This window comes from Emys orbicularis, chromosome 24, assembly GCF_028017835.1.
Source record: "Emys orbicularis isolate rEmyOrb1 chromosome 24, rEmyOrb1.hap1, whole genome shotgun sequence".
In the NCBI taxonomy this organism is placed as follows: domain Eukaryota; kingdom Metazoa; phylum Chordata; order Testudines; family Emydidae; genus Emys; species Emys orbicularis.
In genome coordinates this window covers 15,984,112-16,005,987 of record NC_088706.1, presented here as the reverse complement: position 1 = coordinate 16,005,987, position 21,876 = coordinate 15,984,112, and the positions used below count along the sequence as shown (strand labels likewise).

The following is a 21,876-nucleotide window of genomic DNA, read 5'->3' as shown; positions in this document are numbered from 1 at the left end:
CCATTGTTTGTGGCTTATGCACGTTTCTGAGTGTCAGATCGATGATCTTGATGGTGACTGAGTAAATCAACAAATTGCAAAAATATACAAACTTCCAACCCCAGAGTTGTTCTGCTTTTGCCCATTAAATTGTTTCAATTTTTACATCTTTTTCCTAATAGAAAGTACCCAGTGTTGCACAGATTGGTGTGTGTTGACTGGGTTACTTGCTTTTTCAGATGGTAGTTTTAAGAAGAAGGTCTGTGGTAATGACCAGAGGCTGAGGGACCGGAGAGGCCCTGCAATAAGTTCAGATGTGCAGCTCCAAGACCTTCCTCTTGATGCAGAAGAAGGACCTCACACAGTACGTTAGTCTTCACTCCCCCTTGTAAATGCATATCCTGGTAGTCCTAGACAAACATGGTGGAGTCAGAGAATAAGTCACTGAAAACCAGAAGTCCCAAAAGCTGATGTTGTCAGCTCCTTGGCAGAGTCCTATCTCGTGTTACATAAGTTGGCTCCATTAAGACTACTGTTCTTTAAGGTTGAACCTAGTGGTTTGTAGTTTTACATTTGAAGTGCAAGAATCGGCATGTACTTACTTTGGCAACTTTTACATTTGTAGTGCTTGTCCATTATGTACTGTTTACATGTCGTTTTTAATGATTGTGCATCTATTTCAACCTGGAATTTGACTAAAATATTTCCCATGTCCCTCCTCAGTGTGAGAGCCCTTGGGGAAGTTGCCTTTAATTAAGGCCATCTAGGTAATGCCACACAGTGACGTATCAGGAGATGTGTGTTGTAATGGTCCCACTCCCTGTACTTCGTTTTTTCTTCAAATTAATGTTCTTAGCACTAAAATGATTTGGGGAGTTTCATAGAATAGAACCTAATGTGACTCATTGCTTTAAATTGGATTCTTATCAGCATTAGTCATCCATTTCAAAATGAATTTTTAAAAAACAAGAACATTCTCTTTTGATACTTGAGAAATAAATTATTATTGGACTATTTCTCTATGGTACTTTACTATTTACTTGTATTGAAGGAATATGGTCTTCTAGGTCGGCAAACACTTGCAGTGCTTTAAATGGGTCTGACACTGCACAACTGAAATAGGGCTAATCAAATGTTCTCTATTGAAATGATGGTTGTAAAATTTCCATCTAAATATGCCTGCTCCCATTGTAAAGCTGAGAGAGTGACGACAAAGCAGCCTATGTGCACTGACGCTGAGAAGAGCTCTGTGCTCTTATCTACAGTATGCTCTAGGACATCTGTTGCTTGTCTTTTTCCAGAGTGATGTAATGAGACTGGATTACAACAGCAGTTTCCAGCCCCTCCTGGAATCTGAGGTACTAGAATATGCTATGTTTGTGCTTTAAGACAGAGTAAGGAGAAGTGACGTTTGGCTCCATAGTATACAAAAGAAAATATAGCATTTTAATGTTCATAGACTCAGAAACTTGTCAACAACCTGGACCTTGCAGTTAGTTACTTGGATATAATCAATGCAGAGAGTAAAATCCAGTTTGAAAGCGAAGATGGGTTTTAGGTATAGTGAGCTAACTACTTCCCATTCACTCTCAGTCCACTAAGGTGAAACTGAATCTCTGAGAGATGGCTCAAGCAGCTGCGTGTGTGTCCTAGCTCCATGCTGGTGTGTTGGAGGAAACCAGCATCAAGTCCTTAAACTGAGGAAAGCCTAACCCGAGGATTGCTGCCCAGAATCCCAGCATGGTGTTAGTGGGCACTGATACTCTAGCTGGACAACAGATTAGTACTGCCCAAAGGAATGTTGCCACCATAACCTCCCCGGAATATAATGCCTTTCTCTTTCCTCAGCTTGTCCAACGGATACAGAGGCTGTCCCAGTTGCTCCTCAGCCTTCAGGTAAAACGCTGCTATCCAAGAGATCTGTTTAAAGCTGAACTAATCAGTCTGCTGAAATGTAGGTAGTGATGGTCGTTTAGTCCAGCACTGGAAACGACCGAGGTCCTGCGGAGGCTGCAGGGTTTGTCTCAGACTTGGGTGCCAGAGTAACCAATACTATCCCCAGGATTGCAGAGGCAGCCTAGCCCCCTGTGCCTTTATAGGATGGAATCCTTTGCTCCCTTCTTTCGACCTCTCTGAGCGCCATTTGGTTTCCTTACTGCTGAGATACACCGTACTTCCCACGATGACTCTCTAGAATACACACACCACGTCTATGTGGACGTGTATAGATAATCCCGTCAGATACAGACTGATAATTAGGTTCAAAAGATGGATCATTTTGAATGATGCAAGTTAGTTTTTTTGGCTCAAGGTCACATGTTGTACCAAGTTAATGGCAACCACAGGTTCCAAGTGGGAATTTAGCCCTCTCGTGCTGAGGGGAATGGGTTGGGTAACCTAATAGGTCTCTTTACCTTCTGAGATTTATACACTGGTAGACAATGCAGTCTCTGACCTCGCTTCTCCTGTATTTTTCAAGCCCATGTGTCTTATGACTGAGTTGTGTTGTTTTTTCCAGGCAGTGATATCACAACAGGACAGCTACATTGAAATCCAGCGAGCCACCATCATAGATCGGGAGAAGCAGTATCGGCTGCAGTCCACGCGCGGGAACCTGCTGCTAGAGCAGGAAAAGCAGCGCAACTTTGAGAAGCAGAGAGAAGAACTGGCCAATGTACAGAAGCTTCAGAACCAGCTGAAGGTGGAACAGCAGCGTTGGGAACGGGAGAGGGACCGGCAGCAGAGGGAGTTTGAAAGTATAGAGGCACGGTTGCAGGAGCGAGAAGAGGAGACTCGGCAGCTGAAGGATCGCGTGAACCAGGAGAGGGAGGAGCTGGAGAGACAACGAGAGGCCTATCAGCATGACCTGGAGAGGCTACGGGAAGCGCAGAGAGCAGTTGAGAAAGAGAGAGAGCGTGTGGAGCAGCTAAAGAAGCTGAAAAAACAGAATACGGTTTCGGGCGCGTTCTCTCCAGAAATGGGACAGGTAAGGACTGAGTATCAGAGGGGTAGCCGTGTTAGTCTGGATCTGTAAAAAGCAACAGAGGGTCCTGTGGCACCTTTAAGACTAACAGATGTATACTGAGTAAGGACTGAGTTGTCTTGGAGCTGGATGCTTGATTTCTAACTGACACCTTCACATAGACTTCTGAATGGAAGTCTCACTTCTTTACAGCAGTTGCTACATCTTAACCACGTAACTTTCCCTGGGGACACAGCTGCCTCTTGCAGGGTTTGTCATTGCACCTTCCTCTGAAGAAGCAGGTACTGGCCATTCTTGGAGACAAGGCAGTGGGGTAGATGGTCTTGTTGTGATTCAGCCTGGCAACTTGCCCAAGCGTTCTGCGGAGCATGTGATCGAAGTTGAGGAAATTGCATTTGGTCCTATGGCTGCGATCGGATTTGTTAAACGAAGGCACTGTACTCTGCCATGGAGATGATTACACTAGAGGGGTTTAGTGGTGACATTCTGTCATTTTCCTGAATTCTGTGCATTTAAATTCTAAAAACAAGCTCCCCCTCCAAATTGTGACCACCTGCCTCTGACTGACCCCAGCTCCACTGGTTCAGCCCCTCTCCAGGGGGAGGACTCCAGCCACAACAGGCAGCGTTGAAATGACAGGGCTGTAAAATAGGTGCCCAAGCTCCCTTGCTGTGTAGAAGTACAACAGGCCTGGATACCCCGGGCAGAGTTGCAGGTGATAGTAGCTCAGCCCAGACACTTCTTAAAGCCTTAAAACTCCATTTTGTTGTAAATGCCTGTTTGAGCCCAGAGCACACCTGCCTGCTGGATGTCTGTGGGCGTAGGTGAGGTTCTTAGCCTGATTGTAACACAGGTGTGTGCTGTACTTCCCCATTCTTAGTGCAGGCCTCTGATCTCATGTCACTGCCCCGCTTGCTGGCCCACAGCCTCATCTGTCGGGCTTGTTTGTTTGCTTTTTTTTTTTATTTTATTTCTTGCCCTATTTGCACTTTGTTGTCAACCAGCGGTCCCTTTCGAAGCCCTCTGCTAGGGATGATATTAAGCAAGGTCCGAAGCTGCCAAGATATTTTGTTTAGTTTGCCAAGATTTATGCAGACTGAGTTTTTCTTGCCCCTTCTTTTGTGCGGTAGCATAAGGGAGGTCCCGGTGTTGGCCACAGGAAGGTGTGTGTCTTTTGTTTCCTCCCCTCCTCAGTCCTTGGGGGATGTGAGGTATCAGCTTCATGTAACACAATTCTTCTCTCATTTAGAGTCAAATGCTGACCCATTCTGTCAGTTTCAATGGAGAAGGGATAGAAGGGTCTGTGCCACACTTGAAGCCCTCTGGGAGGGCTTGTGTCTTGGGAATGGATCATGTGGAGTGGCCGGAGCTGATTCGCAGGGACAGTGCCATATTGGAGAATCGTCCGGTTCTTGCAATGAAGAATGAAGTGCCAATCCACCTGCTGAGTGCAACCAACCAGATACAGAAACAGGCTGCAGTTCAGCAGCAGATCCCCACCAAGCTCGCCACCTTCACAAAAGGAAGCAAAGAAAAGGGGGGGAAGAGCAAAGCGTCGCACAGGACAGACAGCTCAGGTGAGTGCACTAAGCACATCTCTGAGCTCTGCTGAAATCACAGATGCACACCATATGGAGCAAATCTGGCCATCTCCATCGAGCCAAACAACCCCTACAGGAATTCATAACCCACAAAAAGCACTAGGACCCTGCTTGGGGTGGAAATGTAGCTGAAAATTGAATGTCCTAAGTAACCCAGCATGGAACTTAAGGCTGATTTAATCCTATGTCTCCCTGACCCTGTCCTCGGCTACTGTAACACTGAATGTGGAAATCGGGGGAGGGGGTCGCAAATAGAGCATCCAACTCTGCTTTGGGCGCGCACACATTTAAACAAATCTGAGTGAATCTCACCCCAAATCCTAGCTTGTTTTGTGACTGCCGAGCGTGTCTCTTATCCTCGTGGTGGTGTATGGAATATTCTGGGCCTCTCCTCCTCGCCGTTGTTGGGTACCCCGGCATGAGAGAGAACTGGTTTTCCCCCACCTCCCTGCGGGCAATGGCTTGTCCAGGAAGATTTCTCACTTGCAAAGGTCGTTCTGAAAATCCCAAAGGGGAAGATGTGCACTTCCTAGTACAAAGCTGCTGGTTCTAATCCCTAGCCGTCTTCTCCCCTGGAATCTGAAATGCAGTAATCTGGCAATGTTTCTCACCCTGTGAACATGAATCTCCAGGCCAGAACAAGGGTGCTGAATGTATTGCAGAGCTAAAAAGAGCTAATTCTGTCAGAAATAGAAAGGATTACAAATGCAGTCACAATGCCATGGTGTAATTTCTGCTTCTAAGAGCTGGGTACTAAAATAGTGGCCTTTGACAATGACAGACAATGCAAAAACCACAGTTTTCCAGCCACTTGAAAGCACTTTATTTCCAGCTGCATGGAACAGCCTTTAGTTTTGAGTTTTATATAAATATCTTTTTAGTTCCATGCCAGATTGTCCCGGCAAGTTTACACATCCAACAGGTCCGTGTTTATGTAGCGTGGATAGTGTCAGGCTTCTCCCGGTGCATTGTGGAGGCATCTTCCACCCGTGCTCTCCTATAGTACTGGTGGTTAAACTTAACTTTATTTTCATAAAATGAATTGGCTTATTTCCAGCACATACCTGTAACCTCGTATCCCCTTACCACTGAACCAAGTGGAGGCAACAGAGAAAACAAAGCTGTAGTGGTACAATTCCCCAGCTTGATTTTTTTTAATTGCTTTTACCAAGGTGGATAAAAATCAATTATTATTTTTTAAAAATAAAAAAAAACATTAAAAAAATTATTTAAATCAGATTGTTTGGATAAAATGCTTTTTGAGGGAAAAACCTATCTAAAGATAGATACATTATAGCTCAAAGATATCTCATGGAATAGGGATTATAAATTCTGATTCTATAGTATGAGACAATATATTCATGTAATGTTTAAGAAAAGTTTTGTAAATGATTTCCAATAGTTCATGGATTAGGGACCCAATCTTATGGGGTTCCAGGGGCTTCTGTATAGATTATTGAGGTTAATCTTTCTATCTACCCAATGGGACTCAGTGCTCAGTCTAGAAGATACCATCAGAGATGCTTAGTTTTGCAGTTCTCAAACTGGATTTGTGTCTCCAGTGATAACATGCTTGTTAACAGCAAAAATGTTTTTAAATAAAAAATAAAGAGATGAGAAATAACAGACCTCAACCCTATTGTCCCTTTGCAGATTTGTGTACACAGAGTCAGTCCCTTACCTCTCTCTAAAAGTGCAAAGTTTCAAAAAGTTCAATGAATAGAAGTTTGTTGGGGGCGGAATAGATCTGGAAAAGGAGAAGTCTGGAGATAAATGTGAGAAGGGAGGGACAGGCAGTAGAAACAAAAGTGAAACTGTTTGAGCAGCATATTCCAGAAGTCTGGAGGTCTTTCTGACTGTAGCCTTCATTGATTTGAGATCTACTATACCATTCTCTCACTAGAAGGGAAAACCTATAATGGCAGCAGGCCGTAAAAGGGACCCAGTTTGGGAATATTTTAATGATGTTCCTCTACCTGTGAAGAATATGTATTAAGGCTATAACAACCAACAAGAATACATTTTTATGTAGAAATCCATGATTAAATCGAGTCTTCCTGACTAGTGATTTAAATCAATTTGAGTTAGGGTTAAACCTAGGTTAAACCTAGGGTTAACCTAACCCTAACCCTTAAATTAAATCCACCCTGGCTTTTACATAGTGATGTGTACAGTGGAAATGTACTTAGTAGTTTTTCATCAGCTTATGAGCAAGGTGTGAAACCCAAACCTATTGGGTTCCATTCTCATCAGCACTAATGGGATGTGCTCTTGGATGTAGATCTGCGAATAAAATGTAGCAAGACTTTCTGCACCAGTGCCACATAGTTTAGAACTTTGTGTCTAATTTAGCTTGTAGGATGCTAGGTAAGGGATGGGCATTGGGATGTGGAGGCCTTTGGGACTGGAATGATTCAATTCCCATTGATTGCTTTTACTTTTGGAATAAAAATATTGGCAAACTAGCCCATCAGAGCAGCTGTGTTTCCTCACTGCTGCAGCTGCATTGCAGATAAAGAGCACGGGTAGATTCGTGGTGACCTTTCTAGTCGGGAGAGTGGCAAGAGCCATTTTGGTTCTGCGTGTCTGTGCCAAAGGTGTTTCTTGACTATACCAGACCATCATAAAAATAGATTAAAATCTTCAGTTGTCCTTGGGGGGCCACTTGGGAGTTGGGATGTCTGTGTGTAACTAAATAGAAGCTGCGGGGTGGGGGAGAGGGAGGGTGAATGCTCATGGTCTGAGCAGTTGAAGAGATAAATTAAGTTTATTAGTACCAGCCCCTTTGGGTGTGTGAGGAGTGGGTATAGGTGTCGGAGCCCAGGCTTGAAACAGTGGAGTCGGCAAAATGCTACCAGGATTGATGTGTAAAGCAACTTTTCTTTTCAGCATCTGTTGACCTGAAACAACTGCTTACACCTAAACTTGTTGGGAAAGATGAGGGTGCACTGAAGAACAGACGGTCAGCGAGCCCGGTCCTCCCGAACAGCCAGAGCATTGCGTTCCAGCCAGGTAAGTCTTGCCAGCGAGCAGTGAGCAGCCTCTCTGTGCTGAGACATTCTTGTGCACTATGGTGAGTCTTTCCTCTCCCTCTTTCTCCCCTAGAGATTTACAGCCCAGCTGACAGCCAGCCCGAAGCAGTCAATCCATCCAAGTCCAACAGTGTTCACGTCCACACCTTGGTGGCCTCTCCGCCAGCCCTGATAAATGCTGAAGACGATACCTGCAAGGAAGATGTCATTTTTTTCTAAGCGTTTCCTGTTCAAGAAGGTCCTTGTGCCATGCCGTTTCAAAGAATGGAAGCTCAGCATTGTGGATGTCCTTCCACCACTGATCCAGTGGAGCAGGATTTCAGTGTTGCTTGGTTGGCTTCTCTACTGACAGCTCAAAATGAGTTCACCATAGTAACACACTTTTCCAAGCGTGGGAAAGTATTGATTTTATATGGCTTAGGTGTATAAATTCAAAGCCTGTTAAAATGTTGCCATCTACTGTAATTTGCTCTCTTCGGTGAATTCGCAGTAGCTCTTGGTAGATCTTTTATCTTGTAAAGCAAGTCAGTTTTAGTTAATGTTGGGCCTCTCAGATTTTTTTATGTAGAAGTTTTAACAATAGGCCCTCAAATGGCTGAGAAGTTTAATTCTGTCTTTACAGAGCAGTGATCAGTGTAATGGATTATTCATTTTGTTTTAATAACTAGCCAGACAGCAAGCCAGTCTTCTCACAACCAGCGTGACAGAGGAGAGCTAGCCACTCGCATGAAAGGAATAGCATCTTGTATCTTTTAATGAGTTCAGTGGAACATGTGCTCACTGCACATGCACAATGTAAGAGGGACTGTAAACCTCTTTAACATTCAAAAAATCCAAGAGCCAAAAAACTCCCCCTAGTTGTGGCAGCAAAGGGTTGGACATGTATAAACTCTCTAACGTGGTAATGAATAATTGTGCTAGGAGAGCACATTCCCTGGCCATCACTTGCACTAGGTCTGATGTCCATCTTTGGGAAAGGCTCCTTAAAGACACATCAAGTAGAGAACCATCTCCATGTCTGTGAGTGTGTTGGTTCAAAATTAACTTTGAGACTGGGGTTTTATTCCTGCTGAAGATGCTGACCATAAAGAGCTGGTTCAGCATGCAGTTGGTTACTGTCCTGTCTAACCTCTTGTCTACTGGATCTTTGTCTGTCTGCCACCTCAGTGGACATCACGCTAAGGACTGGAACGTAACGAAGCTGCTGCTACTGCCGAGAGTGCTCTGCAGCACTGTGACAGGAATGAAGGGAATAAGGAATATTTAGAATAATTTACCATTAACTAAATCATCTTACAGCTGCTTTGGCATCTCCTCTGATTGGATGGGTCGGGTTTAGCGAATCTTGGAATGGTGACAAAGTTAACACCGTTCTGCTCAAATGGCAGTGTGCATTTCGGGAAATCATTCAGCGTATTACAGGACTCCAGTGTGTGTCTCAGTTCTTGAATATGCACTACAGCTAATGAACATGTAACCTGCACATGGAAGTGTCTGGTCCAATATACTGTGTACAATGATATGCACCCAAAGGGATTGTGTAGAGGGGACGATGCCATAGGAAGGGAAACATCTTTCTCGACCTTCGGAAGCTTGGGAAATGCTTCCCAAAATACGATGGCTGGAGATTGGGCGCACAAAATCCGGGCTAACATCATTTCAGCACAAGTTAGGGCAATTTCCCAACCAGAAGCATTGGGATATGCTGCTTTATTCCAGCCTGAGCGGAACGCGCGCTGTTCCCTCTGAACGGGCAGAGCACGTGTGACCTGCAAATAAAATACTCTATGGCAGTAACTTCAATTCAGCCCAAGTATTGTCGACTGTTCAATGATGGAAGCCCAGGAGGTCTTACAAAGTGTCAAAAGTATTTGCTGCAGAATACTGTCTTGGTTTCAAAGTGGCTAAATGGTATAAGCAGGATTATTGCCCCAAACAAGCTCAGCTGTAATTGGGAAACTCAAATATACTGGAAGTCTGTGATCAGTGAGGGAGAAAACACAAATTTGGAAGCCAAGTGGCACTGTGCCTGCTGTGCTGGGCAAGTGCCATCTCCTGTGGTGCTGCCTTCGACATTGCTGGCTTAATTCTCCTCTCTGGTGCAAATCAGGAGCAATGCCATTAAAGTCAGTGGAGTTACACTGGTGTAAGTGAGAAGAGAATCAGGCCCCAAGTCGTTTGGTTTATCTCCAGAGAAGTGTCCTCTAGATGCTCCTATTGAATTTTTTTCGTTTTGAGACAAGTTGTTTCTAAATCAGGCCCCTTTGGCTGTGGTGTTGAAGTGCTGCTTGCTGATCTGCAGCCTTGCAGAGCTTGTGCAGTTTGTTACGGAGCCGAGGGGCAAAGAGCTGTACGGTCACATCAAGAGATCGCCTGATGCTGGCATCACGATATTGCGTTATTGTGACCCAGTGTGTCCTGTTATTAGTGGTCAGGACATGGGACCATGATGAGTTTGTGGCTCTCTCTTCATTTGACAAAGTCTCTCTGCACCCTCTTGGCTGCTGGGCTGGAATTTCTTCTCTCCTTAGAGTAAGATGAGTTCTTATCTAACCTGTGGACTCTGGAGACCTGCACGAGGGCCCACCGAGCCGCCCAGTAAGGGTTGATTTCTGTATTTGATCTGCTGATGCTGCAATTCCAGTCCTGTGTAAAAGAGACACACACATTTCCTTATGTGAACGTACATCAAAGCAGCAGGAGTGCAGGGCTGCAAGCTGAAACTCTCTTCGGCCATTCCCTTAGAACCCCTGGTGTCAGGAGCTTTAGCACAGAGCTACGCTTACGTCCGTGGTCCCAGTCCAGGGGGTGGGGTGGGAGTGTTAAACCAATTTTCCGAAACAATTACGTCATTTGATTTGTGTCATTCTAACATTGTGGGAGATAAATAGTGTATGGGTCTACAAGGCTTGTTTAGCTGCTGCTATCCTCACCCCTCCCTGCAATAAATGCTCTCAGAGGTAGAAGAGTGACACCTGAAACTGCTAGGTCTGTAACGAGATCTCATCAGAAATATAACCCGAGTTTTAAACATCTGCTTTATCAGTGTTGTTCCCAGGAAGTGATTGCAGCTACCAGTGAGCAGACGTGGTGCCTCTTGGGCGGCATCCCTAGGGCTCCTTCCCAGATGGGGCCTTCAATCCACAACTAAGGAGCTACCTTAAGAGTTAGCATCTGCCTCAGTGCACACGTCTCACTGCTGCTAGCATTTGTGCAGGGTGCATGCATCTGGTGTGGTGACTGGACCCCTTTGACTCTTGGTCTCTTGAGTCAAACTCAGGTTTGTTTGAGTTTCTTTAAGTGCCAAGCTAGGCATTGATGTGATTTTTCTGTAGGGTGACCGGCCTGAAGAGGCGTGACAGTGAATTAGCGAATGAGGTGCTATCTTAATGATAGTGTGTGCAAAATCTGTCCAATGCTCCAGACCAAAATATGACATTCACCTACCAAAATGGAAAATAAATCATTTGTGTGGAGCTGAGGGGAAAAGGCAATTTAAAAAAAAATCACCTGTTCATTTTTGCTAAGTCAGAGGCCTTGAAATTTCATTAAATTCCTCCAATTTCACTAGACAAATTTTGTTGTTAAAAAATAGCTCATTTGGGGTATTTCGCCCAGCACTAGTTTTTAAACAAAGTTTTTTCCTGAAGCAGACTCGATTCTAAAGATGCTGTTCAAGTCTGGGGTAATTGATGTATTCCTAATGATCCTTAGTGAAGAACTTACTTATTTTAAGTGGGGGGGAGGGGGGAAGCTCACTACCAAATGTTTGCTTTTAAATACTGTTGATACAAATCAGAAGCTCCATGCTGCCCTTCCTGCCTGAACTCACCCTTTGGTCCTTTACTGCCCTGAGGTATGGTGGGAGTTTCAGCATGACCTTTGAACTACTTGGGTGTTCTTCGCTTTGTGTCACAGCCTTACCATTACGGATCATGTGTGTGTTTCATATTGTGGCTTTGAAATGTTAAGGTTGCTTGTAGTCTTTGATCTTCAGTTTTAAAATCCAGTCTGAAGGCTGCTTCCTTTTTCCTGTCAGTTCAAACTGCTGTCACTTCATGTTTCATGCCTTTAGATTCCAATATCTTCATCAAGTTTGCGCTCACTCTGACACTCTATCTTAAGGGCTTTGTTAGCATCTGACTTTCCTAGCTGTGAATTGTAGGTGCAGCAGGTCCAGCAAGTTGACTTTTGAAATCAGTGTCCTGTGTGGGGGGAAGAGTTGCTGATTTCTGGAGATGCCTGTTCACTGCATACCAGTTACCAGTGTGCCTGGACAAGCAGGGGTAACTCCGAGAAATGGTAGCAATTCCGCCTTTCTAAATTGTCCTCCATTTTTAGTCCTGTAGCCAGATGCAGGTAACTGTTTGAGTCCATTCATGGCACTTGTTAAAGCAAATGGCAAAATACCTAGACTCAAAGTCGCATATTAGACTGGAATAGGGTTTAAAAAAAAAAAATCCTTATACCTGATCCTGCAGAATCTAATTAACCTGAGACTCTGCTAATGCTAGTGAGTGACGTACCAGTTCGTTGCATAGATTCCTCTCCACAAGAGAATGCAGGAGTATTTTGTCATCTTCCCAGTTCTCAGCATTTTTTAAAATCTCCCTTTGCAGTAGATTTTTACCTCCGCCATGGCTGCAACCCTGCTCATTAAGAAACCAGGAGAACAGCCTGTCCCCCGCTTCAAGGCCAGTCCAGTACCTTTGAAATCGTTAGCTGCCCTTTATCCGTGGTGTGTGCATGTTCCTTGTCGAATTCCATTTGTGCCATGTTTCCAATCAGTGTTTTATATTTTTGTACTGAAAAAAATCGGAGCACTTTAGGAAGGTTTATTTTAAATTCCTCTTCTGTTTGTCCCAAGGTAAATGCTCATGAAAGTAAATCCTGTTGTATCTCACTCAGTGAGTTGTGAACTGTCTTAATGCTGTTTAGTCTTAGGTCTGGTTTAAAGGCACCCTGCGCTGCAATGATTCATGAATAATCATGATTTATGGTTACATGGGATTTAAATTGACTATTTTGTTGGGGGAATGTCTCGGTTGTTTTCCTTTTGTTAGGATGTAAACATTGTAAATAGTTCCTCTGTCAATAATTCAGTAATTCAACTTCTTTGTAGTCCTTAATTTTATTTGTAAAGTCAATGGTTAAATGTTAATATTCTCTTGAATTGTGCACGTCTTGGTTAATTGTAACTGTGATCTGAGCACACCAAACCATTGATTTTTTTCAATGATTGCAATGTTTCTCCACTGAAGGGTTTCAGAGTGGCAATAGATCTGAAACCAACTTCCAGCAATAAAAATACCCTCAAAAACTAGCTGCTTGAAGGCACTTTTATTTCAATTTAAGATTCAATGCTGTCCTAAAACAGATCTGAGAAGCAACCATTTCTCATGTGCATCTGGTTTTCTACCCTACAGACAAAATTCCTAGTGTGTTAGAGTGACACATCTGCTGCCCAGAAGAAGGGGGAGGCATATGGTGAGTCAGGGCAAGTGCAAGGGTCTTGACAAGTGTAGAGATCTCTAAGGGCTGAAGCCTCCACGAAGGTGGTCTGGTCCCAGAATGGCAGAAAGACACCATAGTCATGGGAGTGGGATGGTAGGAAATTACCTTACATTGGCAGATAGCAACTTGGGGCCAGTCTGGTTTGAGATGCCGCTGGTGCCGCTTCAGTCAGTTTCCATCTGCAGCATATTGAACTCTTTCTGTGCCAGCCTGGTGGCTGCTGCTAGGTATTGCCAGCATGGGACTCATTTGACTAGTTGTACTCGGCCCCTGCTGCAGGTCTGACAATGTGCATTCAGTGGGGAGCGCCTCACAACACCCAGGCTACGTCTTCACTACAGGGGGGGGGTCGATTTAAGATACGCAAATTCAGCTACGCGAATAGCGTAGCTGAATTTGACGTATCGCAGCCGACTTACCCCGCTGTAAGGACGGTGGCAAAATCGACCTCCGCGGCTTCCCGTTGACGGCTCTTACTCCCACCTTCGCTGGTGGAGTAAGAGCGTCGATTCGGGGATCGATTGTCGCGTCCCAACGGGACGCGATAAATCAATCCCCGAGAGGTCGATTTCTACCCGCCGATTCAGGCGGGTAGTGTAGACCTAGCCTCAGTATGGACAGACTCCAAAGGAGGTCCCAGCCAGCCTGCCTTGGCCTTAGGTAATGCAGGGGATTGAGGCTCAGGGGATTAGACCAGATAAAATGAGGGAAGGCAGCAGCGGGTTCCTGGACTCCAGCAGACTGAAGGCATTTTCCATTCACCCATTCCATATGGAGTCTGCTGAGGACCCTTTTGGCCAGATGTGCATACATGTGTGTGAATGTAGCAGACGCTGAATGATTAGGTTTGTCTAATAACGCTAAGATCATATCAATCTCAAAGTGGTATCGAGGGATCTGGACTCTCTCTGTTTGGAGCTACTCTTCACCTGTGAAATGTTCTTAGCATCTCAAGTTGTGGGTCTTCAGAGTTCATGTTAGATTGAGGGTCCCAAGTATTTTCCCAGCATATGTCAACACCGATGGATGTATTGGTAAGCTGAGATGCGTCAGAGGATGGAGCTCTAAAAGGCGTGTAAATAGATCTGTACTTGCATCTGCCTTGAGGACAAAGCAGAGTCTCATTTGTGCTTATTCTGGCCCCTGGTAAGCTCTCTCGGTGCTCAGCCGCAGTGGCACTGTAGGTCCCTGTTCTATGCATTTCCTGTTTGTGGGGGTAGCTCGCCAAAGTGCAAGTGAAGATTCACTTTTTTAAATATTGTACAGCAGCAGAAAACGGAGCTTTGCTGTTTCTGGTGGGTGACAGCTGGGGGAGGGGCTGTTTTGTGGCTGGAATTAAAGGGCAGGTGCTGCTGGTAGGGCTGGAGTCTTCCCAGCTAGATCTCGGGGTGTGAGGTGAGGAGGCCCGGACTGGATGCAGTGTTCCCAGAGCAAGAGCCTAACAAACAGTGGCCAAAGGAAAATTGAGGCTGACTAGGACTTTGCTGCCAGTGAGACTAGGGAGCTGCCTCTCAGAAGTGCTGACGTCCCCGTTGCTGGAGCAGGTTGCGGGCAGATGGGGCAAAGTGCAGGGGTCTAGTCTGTGCTGCAGGGAAGCAGGAAGGTGGGGGCAGATGGGCTGGATGACCTGCACGAACTACAGCTGCTCCTTTAGTGTCCCAGGCAGCGTGGGGGTGTCCCAGCAAAGACCCCAGGGAGAGAGGTGGGAAGAAGGGCAGGGCTGGGGGTGGACGAGACGAGCACGGAGAAAGTGGTTTGGAAACGAGGCGGCTGCGGTGCTCAGGAGGCCCAAAGATCAGGGCCAAAGAAATCGGGAGGCCGCTAGAGCGGTGGCGTGACTGGCAAGTGTTTGCAGCTGGGTAGGAGGGGGCCAGTTCCAGCCTGCAGCACAGGCTGAAAATCCGCCATAAATTCATGCTGCTGGTGGTTACATCGAAATTGCTCACCCACATCTGCCATGCAGATGTGCCAGTCAGGCAGCGGGAAGGGAATCTTTCTGCCAGCGACGACAGACTCACTAAAGCCCAAGGGAGACTCAGGGCAGTGGCATATAACTATTTCACGAAGGACGGGCCACGGCGAGAGAAAGTGGCTGGGAATGGAGACCCCGTGGGGTCTGTTCTCAGCTCTGCTGCTGGCTTGTGGTGAGGCTCTGGGCAAATCATTGCTGCTGTGTAAAATGAGTATAAAGATACTTCAGCCCTGGCCTCCCCTCACAGGAGAGTGTTTGTAAAGCCCCTGGACAGCTGCTCTGTTACAAGCTTTCCCGGTTAGTCCCCCCAGAGCCAGACTCTGAACCAGTAAACCTAGTACCTCAGCAAGGGCAGCAGCTCCACCTGCCTTCGCTCATTTCAAATCTGACACTGATTAAACTCCAGCCCAACCATTGCCCCTTCTGGAAGGATGAATCACGTGGGTCATGGGGAATGACAAGTTTCATGCTGCGAATGTTCCCTTTCATGTGGGGGAGGCTCGGCTGCACGTGCATCTGAGCGCCACTGGAGAGCCAGATGCTGAAGAAAGAGCACTGGGTCCATCTTGTGCTGTTGAGGGGGGGCATATGCTGCTTCCTCACCTCTGTGAATCAAAACCAGTCCAGTTTCCTACTCCAGGAGGGGGCCAGTCTGCTCTCAGTGTACAAGGGAAGGGGTGATGTCTGAGGTGCTTGCTTCTGGCATCGGGTGGGATCAGAGAGGTGCCCTTCCACCCCTTCGGAGAAGCAAGGTAAGTGCCACCTGCCAGTGCTTTGGGCGACTCGTCTTGGCAGCTGGCAGCATTTGAGTGTCACAGGGATGGCATCGGGCCAGGGGCACCGGGATCTCCGACAAGGCCACAGCTGCATTCTGTTCCAGGGCTGCTTTTCTTAAAAAAGGCTGAGAGTAAAACTACAATCTTGAAACATCCTCGGGAGGGTGCCCTGGGATGGGCCAGGCCTGCCCCTAGCCCTGTGGACAGTAACAGGCATCACCCCTTTCCAGACAAAGTCTGATGTCTCTCTAATTCTTAACATGAATTAAGCAATATGAAGTAACCCCAACTACCCCGGAGGGCTGAGATCAATGGACAGACCCAGAGGCTGGCACCATGCGCGACAGCTACAATATTCCAAGGAATTTCAAATGAGTGATGGAGGGTCCTCTCTTAACTGCTCAGTGAGCTCCACAGCGGATCAAGTTTAAATATTATCAAAACAAAAAGACAAGAGAGAAAATAACAGTAAATACAATATAGGAGGCTATTCCCATCCCTCCCCGACCTGCTCTGAGACTTCGGGCAAGTCACTTCCCCCTCTCTGTGCCTCTGTTAGAGGAGAGAAAGAATAACAGGTAGCAGCCCCACACAAAGCGAGTACTAACACAACCACTTAATCATTCTCACCCAATATAAACTCTGTGCGTGCAAGTGCGGGTATAACTTCGACAAACCCCCCCAAGGTCACTGGAGTTTAGAAAGCATCTTATTTACATAGTGTCAGCTCCTCAGCAGAGCCACGTCTTCCCGATACAAAGTCCAGTCTTCCAGAGTTGGCTCAAATGGAGTTTTCCCTCTAGGAAGCAGAACACTTCGCACCCAGTACTGACCTTGGCCTGGGGGGGGGGGGGGGGGGGGGGCCTGGCAGGCAGCGTACCCCTGAGGTGTGACGGCCAGCTCAGCGTGGCTGATGCTGGTCCAGTATTTCTGTGACAGATGCCTTGCCGGGTACCTGAAAGCTCTTTTCCCTTCAGTAATGTTTGGACAAGACTAAATCATATGCCCAGTAATTACTGGCGTGGCCCAGGCATGTAATGGAGACCCCTCAAAGTGAGGATTAAGGAGCATCCTCTGCTCTCCTTGGCTAGCAGGATGGTGGCCGCAGCACAGGGCCTCTTGGGGAGGGATAAGCAGGACAGAAGTAAGCATGAGGGGCAGAGGCGTGTCTTAGGAACATCTCCAGCCCTAGCTTACAAGGCAGCAGAGGACGATGGATAATGAACAGAGCCGCGCGTGAAGCGAGAGGTCCCAACATTACTGCTCTGTCAGAACGGATCACGTGGGCACCCAGCCTGAGAGCAGCAGGGCTGGCCTGGTATGTCCTCCACGGGCCAGTAGCAGGAGATGACTCCCAGGGTGCAGCTGAGAACCCAAGGGGAGGAATAGTGGGAATGTTTGCCTCAGCATTTGGTTCTCTAACCGAGGCTGCTGTTTGCAACTCAGCATGTTCCCCGTACTACAGCCACCCAGGCCAGGTGCGGTGTGGGGTCCAACTAGGCACCATGGCGATAGCCTGTTAGCGATGGGCAGGCCCCACACGCCAGGGCCGGCTGGCAGTGCCAGCTGTGCAGATCAGCCGGGGCTTGGCTGCCGGTTCTGTGACTGAGGCTTCTCCGCTTTTTGTTAAATTCAGGATTTAAAGATAAAGACTTGGTTGGTCTGCGGACTGGGATTTCTTGGCCCTTTGAATGCCAGCTGCATGAGGCACTCGAGGAGCTGCCACGGCTCCACTTCCTGCTGAACACGGGCCTCGTGTGCCAGTTGCCTGGCTGTGTGGCATGTGGCCATGGGGGAGGGGGATCGGTCTGTTTAGTATCTGGCACCTGCTCAGTATTTAAGAATCTGGTGGTGCAGCTCCCAGGCTGTGGGGGGAGCGTGCTATGGGAGTGTGAAGTCACAGGGCTGGGCTGCGAGGACCGTGAGGTGTACAGCCATTGTTCTCGCTTGGCAGGAGTGCAGCCCTCTGCCCGGCGGCCAGGCCAGGCCTGTCTCCATGCAGTGAGGGTCTCGCTCTTCTGCTGCAGCACAGCTGTTGTAGGACATCCCGGTCCTGGAGGGACAGGCCACTTCTCCGAAAGCTTGGGCCAGCGCCACAGGAGGCTTTGAGGTGAGGAGGAACCTGTGGCTGGGAGATGTTTAGGGGCCTTCTCCCACTGCTCACATCCCAGGGGAGGGAATGCCAAGCCTCATGTTCCTGGGCTGTGCTTCCTCAGCAGGTTCCTAGGCATCTGGAGCCCTCCAGCAAGGTGGGGGCGGGAGAATAGGGACTGCTGGGCCCAGCAAGTGATCTGGGTTCTCACAGCATAAAGGGCTTGGTTGACAAAGCAGTGGCTGCCTGGAGAACCCTGGGGGACGCTCCTATTCCCCAGGCCCACAGTCAGAGCCAGCGAGTGCTGGGCCTAGATACTATGGTGCTGACGAGACCCAGGCCCAGCGGGGTCTGTGCACTGCCCTTGCAGGGGGCCAGACCTGAGCCTTTGTCCTGCCCCTCTCCGTGCTGAGGCTGGCGGACAGGGCTTGGATTGCACGGGCAGGTCCCTGCGAGGGGATGCGGTGGCTGCATGACTGTGTAAAGCTCTGTCCCCACCACAGCAGCGTGCACAGGGGAAGGAGGGAGGGAGGGAACAGACTGGCTCAACACGCCAGGCAGGTTTGGCTTTCGGGTGGGGCCGGGCCGATAACTGCTATGAAATATTTACTGTTGTTTCCTGTCCGGAGCTTGGCCTGGGCACAGCTGGTAGCCTCGGCGCACGGCAACAATCTGCAGATAGCTGCTGCCTGGAGGGACTCCCTTGATCTTAGAAGTGCTCCAGATAAGGCAGGCCAGGGGGTTCAATAAACATCCTGCTTACTCCCACTGCCTCTCCCCAACCCCCACCCACCCAGCTAGAGCGGCTCGGCTCGGAGCCAGTCCGTATAAGGCTGCGGGAGACTTAGTGCTACTGGAGGAGAGGGGGCTGTTAGCCTGTGGCTGCTCATAGCTGAGATGGCCCCGGTGGTTCCCAGGGCTGCCTTCCCGGGAGTCCCTGGGCTAACCCAGTGACTGGGGAGTAATCGAAACACTGTCCTGTGCAGGGCCAGCTCCTGCTTCTCCTGCTGCTACCTGCACAAGAGCTCAGCTGAGCGAGGTTCACAGCCTGGCACAGTGCCCTGCCTAGCAGCTGGGCGGTGACTCACTGGCTCATTGGGGCACCAGTGCTTGGCCGCTAGCCTGCGCTGAGCACTGCGACTGCTCAGTAGCTGGTTCACATGCTGGAAATAGCCTGGCCTAGGCTGGCTACTCATTAACCTGCTATCCTTGGGCGGCTGATAAGATCCTAGAGCCTGGCTGGCGATTGAGGGAACAGGCGCCACAGCTGTTGCGCTGGCATCGGTCAGACGGGGCGGCTGCTTTGAAACGTTCACTGCTCCTTCCTGACGTCTGCAAACTGGTTTGTGCTGCGGAGCGGTTTAAATGTCCCCCGCCAGGCCCGGAGCATCCGGATCTAGAGTCCTCTCCAGGCAATCACCCAACCCAAAGAAACGGACTCAGAAAGGGAAGCTGCAGCCGCTTTGGAGGCTCCTGGAACTGAGCTGTAGGGCAGGTCCAGTGTGCTTGGGGCTTTGTGTACAATCAGGCCTGGACATTAACACTGCACCAATTATGTGACCAGTCTGGCTAAGGGGAGGCACACGTCCAGCCATGGGAGCCTATGCCCAGGAAATCCTGTGGCTGCCGGTGCCAGAGGCTGTCTGGTTCGAGCAGTGTTGAGTCTCGTATGGTCAGGTGGGTTTCTGCTCCAGGGAGCAGAAGTGGATCTGCAGCTGCCGCGGAAGGACTGCAGCCCAACGGGCGCTGAAATGGTTACGATGCGTTTCCCAGCTCCCAAGTGGATCCATGTGCAAATGCCAATGAAGGAGCTGGAATCTCCAGCCAGGAAAGCAGGTCTGCGTTGCACACGACTGGGGCCCATGGGACACAGTAAATAATGGGGCTAAGGCTTCCCTGGGTGTCCCCTCTGTAGCCCTGGAAGCTGCACTCGACAGCGGAGAGGGCAGAGCTGGGGGCAGGACAGTGCTCAGTGCGAATGGCAAGGAGGCCAGAGTGACCCACAGCAGCCAGGGCCCTTTGCCAAGCAAACGGATCCAGCCACAGAGGAGGAGGCCGGTGCCCTTTCCCCATGAGAGTAGCGTTAGCTCTAAAGATAGTGCAAGGCGAGGAAATGACTCGTGGATGCTTATGAAGGCTCCAGCAGGAGAAGTGACCCTCAAAGAAAAACGCTGTGCCCAGAGCTCAGATAACATCCCAGCGCCCAGGGCAGGAAGCAGACGGAGACTCAATGGTGCTGCAGCAGCAAAAACAACATTGTCCTTGCTGCAAAAGCGGGAGGTGGCTGAGAACCCGAGCTCCGTTGCCTGGCAGCATGAACAAAACAGGGGTACACAAACGGCCACGAATGAAACCTTAAGTGTCTGAGATTATTGGAGTCAAGTTGGACTTTGCCTGCCCCTTGAAAGCAGCCGCTGGTTTAAAGGGGAAGGAGAAGCTTCCTGCTCAGTAACAGCTGAGATTAGATAAGGGAAGGGAGGGAACCCAGCTCTGCAGCTGTCCGGCGTTGGAAACTGAGGCCTCAGCTCACCCTTTGTGAAACCCCATTGGTACCTGCCTGCCCTGCTCAAGGGCAGAGCCAGGAGGTGCAGAGAGCTGCAGCCCTCATGTGACTGCGTTTCTAGCCGGCTCTCCCCAGGATGGCTGCTGGCCCCCCAGCTGTGCTGCAGGCTCAGCAGAAGGGAGGGAGGAGACACAGCGTGAACAAAGGCGACAGAGAGAGGAACCTTGGCACACAAGCAGGGGGCAGGAGCCCTAAACTAGACTGCGGCTCAGGGGACGAGGATGCAGAAACCCTTCCTCCCTTTCACAGTAGGCTCTCTGCCTGCCTAGGGGCTGGGCCCAGCCTGTGACGTTGAGTTCAAACCCACCCTGCGCTTATAGACCCAATAGACACTTGATTGCACGTCCAAGTTTGCTTCCTGTGAACAAGTTCTGGTGTTTCTAAACTTCAGCCCAAATCTTTATAGCAGGCTGCTGCTCCAGACTCCACTCGCTGGCAGCAGCAGGGCCCCAGAGCTGACTCTGCTGCAGGAGACAGAGCGAGGGCAAAGGAGAAAAGTTTCAGCCAGACAGTGCTGTTCTTAGACGCTTCTGCACGTGCAGCCAGCACAGCGGCTCCTTGGCGAGCAGGCGTCGGTTGCTGATGCAAACCAGAGTCCTGCAGAGGAGCTCCACCCAGCCCCAGGCTGTGCAGCTGGGGTGGAAAGCTGAGCCTGTGGGAAGGGGCGGCCGTGGGGTTCTACCCCCGCTACTTCTGTGCTCTGACACTGAGCGAGGCCCTGCCCTGCCTGCCGCAGAGGGGCTCGTTGTAGGGAGAAGGGTTGTGTCACAAGCACTGTTACATGCGGCCCACAGCTCGCACTCCATGTAGCCGCAGCCCGGCTGTCCCTGGAAAGAGCCTCCCAGCTGGTGCCACCTCTTGCAGCCAGGGCAGCCTTTTGTTCCCTCCTCCATCGCAGAGCAGCTGGGGTGCCCCGGCGCTCCTGTGATACAGAAATGGCCTGAGATCACATGAAGCCTATTCAAGGCAATCACTCGGCTTGAACACAAACAGCCGCCTTAAAAGGAACTAAAGGTGATTTTAGCAGGGCACCGAGCAGCCATGTTCGCACAGCTCCTAAATGCTGTATTTCCTTCCGGTGCCCAGGAGCATGGCATTGCACCAGAGAAGCATTAGCTCTTAGCACGTCTCTGCCCTGCCAGGGGAAAAGGACTGAGAGAGGCAGGTAATAGCTTCTCTCGCATGTAAAGCTCCCTCCATCCTACCCTGCGTCACATGTCCATCAGAGAAGGAAGGTGAATGTGTGACCTGTCCATGCCAGCACATGCTGGGGTTTGGACTGTGCAATCCCCTCGGCTACTGCTAAACACTGGCTCTGGGGCCGGCTGGTGAGTGTGAGAGAAGAACCCCAATCAGGAGTGAGG

At 49.0% G+C, this 21,876-nt stretch overlaps 1 protein-coding gene across 1 annotated transcript in view; it reads left to right on the top strand.

The window, feature by feature from the left end:
* The window catches only part of ARHGEF18 (Rho/Rac guanine nucleotide exchange factor 18), a 75,863-nt gene extending 68,049 nt beyond the window's left edge, over nucleotides 1-7,814 (top strand). The window contains exons 25-31 of the mRNA XM_065422170.1: nucleotides 219-343; nucleotides 1,281-1,337; nucleotides 1,828-1,875; nucleotides 2,498-2,965; nucleotides 4,212-4,539; nucleotides 7,453-7,575; nucleotides 7,669-7,814. Of these exons, the coding sequence (XP_065278242.1) occupies nucleotides 219-343; nucleotides 1,281-1,337; nucleotides 1,828-1,875; nucleotides 2,498-2,965; nucleotides 4,212-4,539; nucleotides 7,453-7,575; nucleotides 7,669-7,814 (1,295 nt within the window). The remainder of the gene's footprint in view (nucleotides 1-218; nucleotides 344-1,280; nucleotides 1,338-1,827; nucleotides 1,876-2,497; nucleotides 2,966-4,211; nucleotides 4,540-7,452; nucleotides 7,576-7,668) is intronic.
* Nucleotides 7,815-21,876: the final 14,062 nt, after the last annotated feature.